Source organism: Eurypyga helias, unplaced genomic scaffold, assembly GCF_000690775.1.
Source record: "Eurypyga helias isolate BGI_N326 unplaced genomic scaffold, ASM69077v1 scaffold19542, whole genome shotgun sequence".
Taxonomy (NCBI): domain Eukaryota; kingdom Metazoa; phylum Chordata; class Aves; order Eurypygiformes; family Eurypygidae; genus Eurypyga; species Eurypyga helias.
In genome coordinates this window covers 13,558-14,625 of record NW_010238061.1, presented here as the reverse complement: position 1 = coordinate 14,625, position 1,068 = coordinate 13,558, and the positions used below count along the sequence as shown (strand labels likewise).

General features: G+C 61.5%; 1 protein-coding gene across 1 annotated transcript in view; it reads left to right on the top strand.

Moving 5' to 3' along the window:
• The window catches only part of AMOTL2 (angiomotin like 2), a 6,101-nt gene extending 5,051 nt beyond the window's left edge, over positions 1-1,050 (top strand). Inside the window, 5 exon segments of the mRNA XM_010147725.1 lie at positions 1-89; positions 200-368; positions 370-397; positions 534-689; positions 992-1,050. The exon segment at positions 1-89 is cut by the window's left edge and continues 26 nt beyond it. Coding sequence (XP_010146027.1) covers positions 1-89; positions 200-368; positions 370-397; positions 534-689; positions 992-1,050 — 501 coding nt within the window.
• Positions 1,051-1,068: the final 18 nt, after the last annotated feature.

Sequence of the window (1,068 nt, the reverse complement as noted above, 5' to 3'; positions counted from 1 at the left end):
ATCAGCCACTCCCCGCGGCACTCCCCCAACAGCAGCTTCAACGAGGACCTCCTCCTGACCAGCCACAAGCACCAGGAGATGGAGAACAGGTAGGCCCACCTTGCCGACAAGCATGCACCGTGGTCTGGCCAGGGCAGTGCCAGCATCTTCCTCTCCCCTTCCGGCTCCTCTCCCAGCTTCTACCTCTTCTCCTCTCCAGGTTAAAAGCCCTTCACGCCCAAATCCTGGAGAAGGATGCTGTCATCAAGGTCCTGCAGCAGCGCTCACGGAGGGATCCCAGCAAAGCTCTCCAGGGTTCCCTGCGGCCAGCCAAGTCCGTGCCCTCCGTCTTTGCCGCCTCTGCCGCCCCGAGCTGGCCCGGGGCCGCTGGCCGAGGGCAGCTCCCGGGGCAGCACAGGTAAATAGAGACCCCTGCCCATTCCCTGCCTTCCCTCAACACCAGGCAGTTGCCTGGAATTTCCCATGTGGTTTTGGAAGCAGAGAGCTTGGGGAGCGGGGTTTTCTCTGGCAGTCCCTAACGGCATCTCCTCCAGCAGGCAAAACCGCAGCTGAAGGGGCAGCAGTGCCCGCCGCCCTTCCCCTGCCCTCCCACTCCAAGCACGGCAGCAAGGACGGCAGCACGCAGACGGACGGGGTGGCTGAGAGCAGCGGCCAGGGCGAGGGTACCGAGCGTCCGGCTGGTTTGCTGGGTGAGTTCCCTGGGGATGGCACGGCAGAGAGCTGGGGACGCTGCAGCACGTGGGCTCGGCATCCAGGAGATGGGCTTTGCGCAAGCATCAGTGATTTTTTTAGGGCATTTTAAAAGCCCCAGTTGAGTCTGGTTGGTTTGAACCCTGGAATCACGTGTTGCTTTTTATTTTTTTAAGGTGCAGAGCTTTTTCCTTGACCGCTCTGGGGGGAGGCTAGACCAGCAGCGCACTCACTGCCATGGGGTGGGCACCATGCCGATGCTCTTCAGCTCTCCTTCAGCTCTCACCTTCTTTCTCTGCAGAGAGCTCAGCCGCTGCCAGGGCCCCGGACCTGTCCGACATGGTGGAGATCCTGATTTAAAGCCACCCAGGGGCTGCG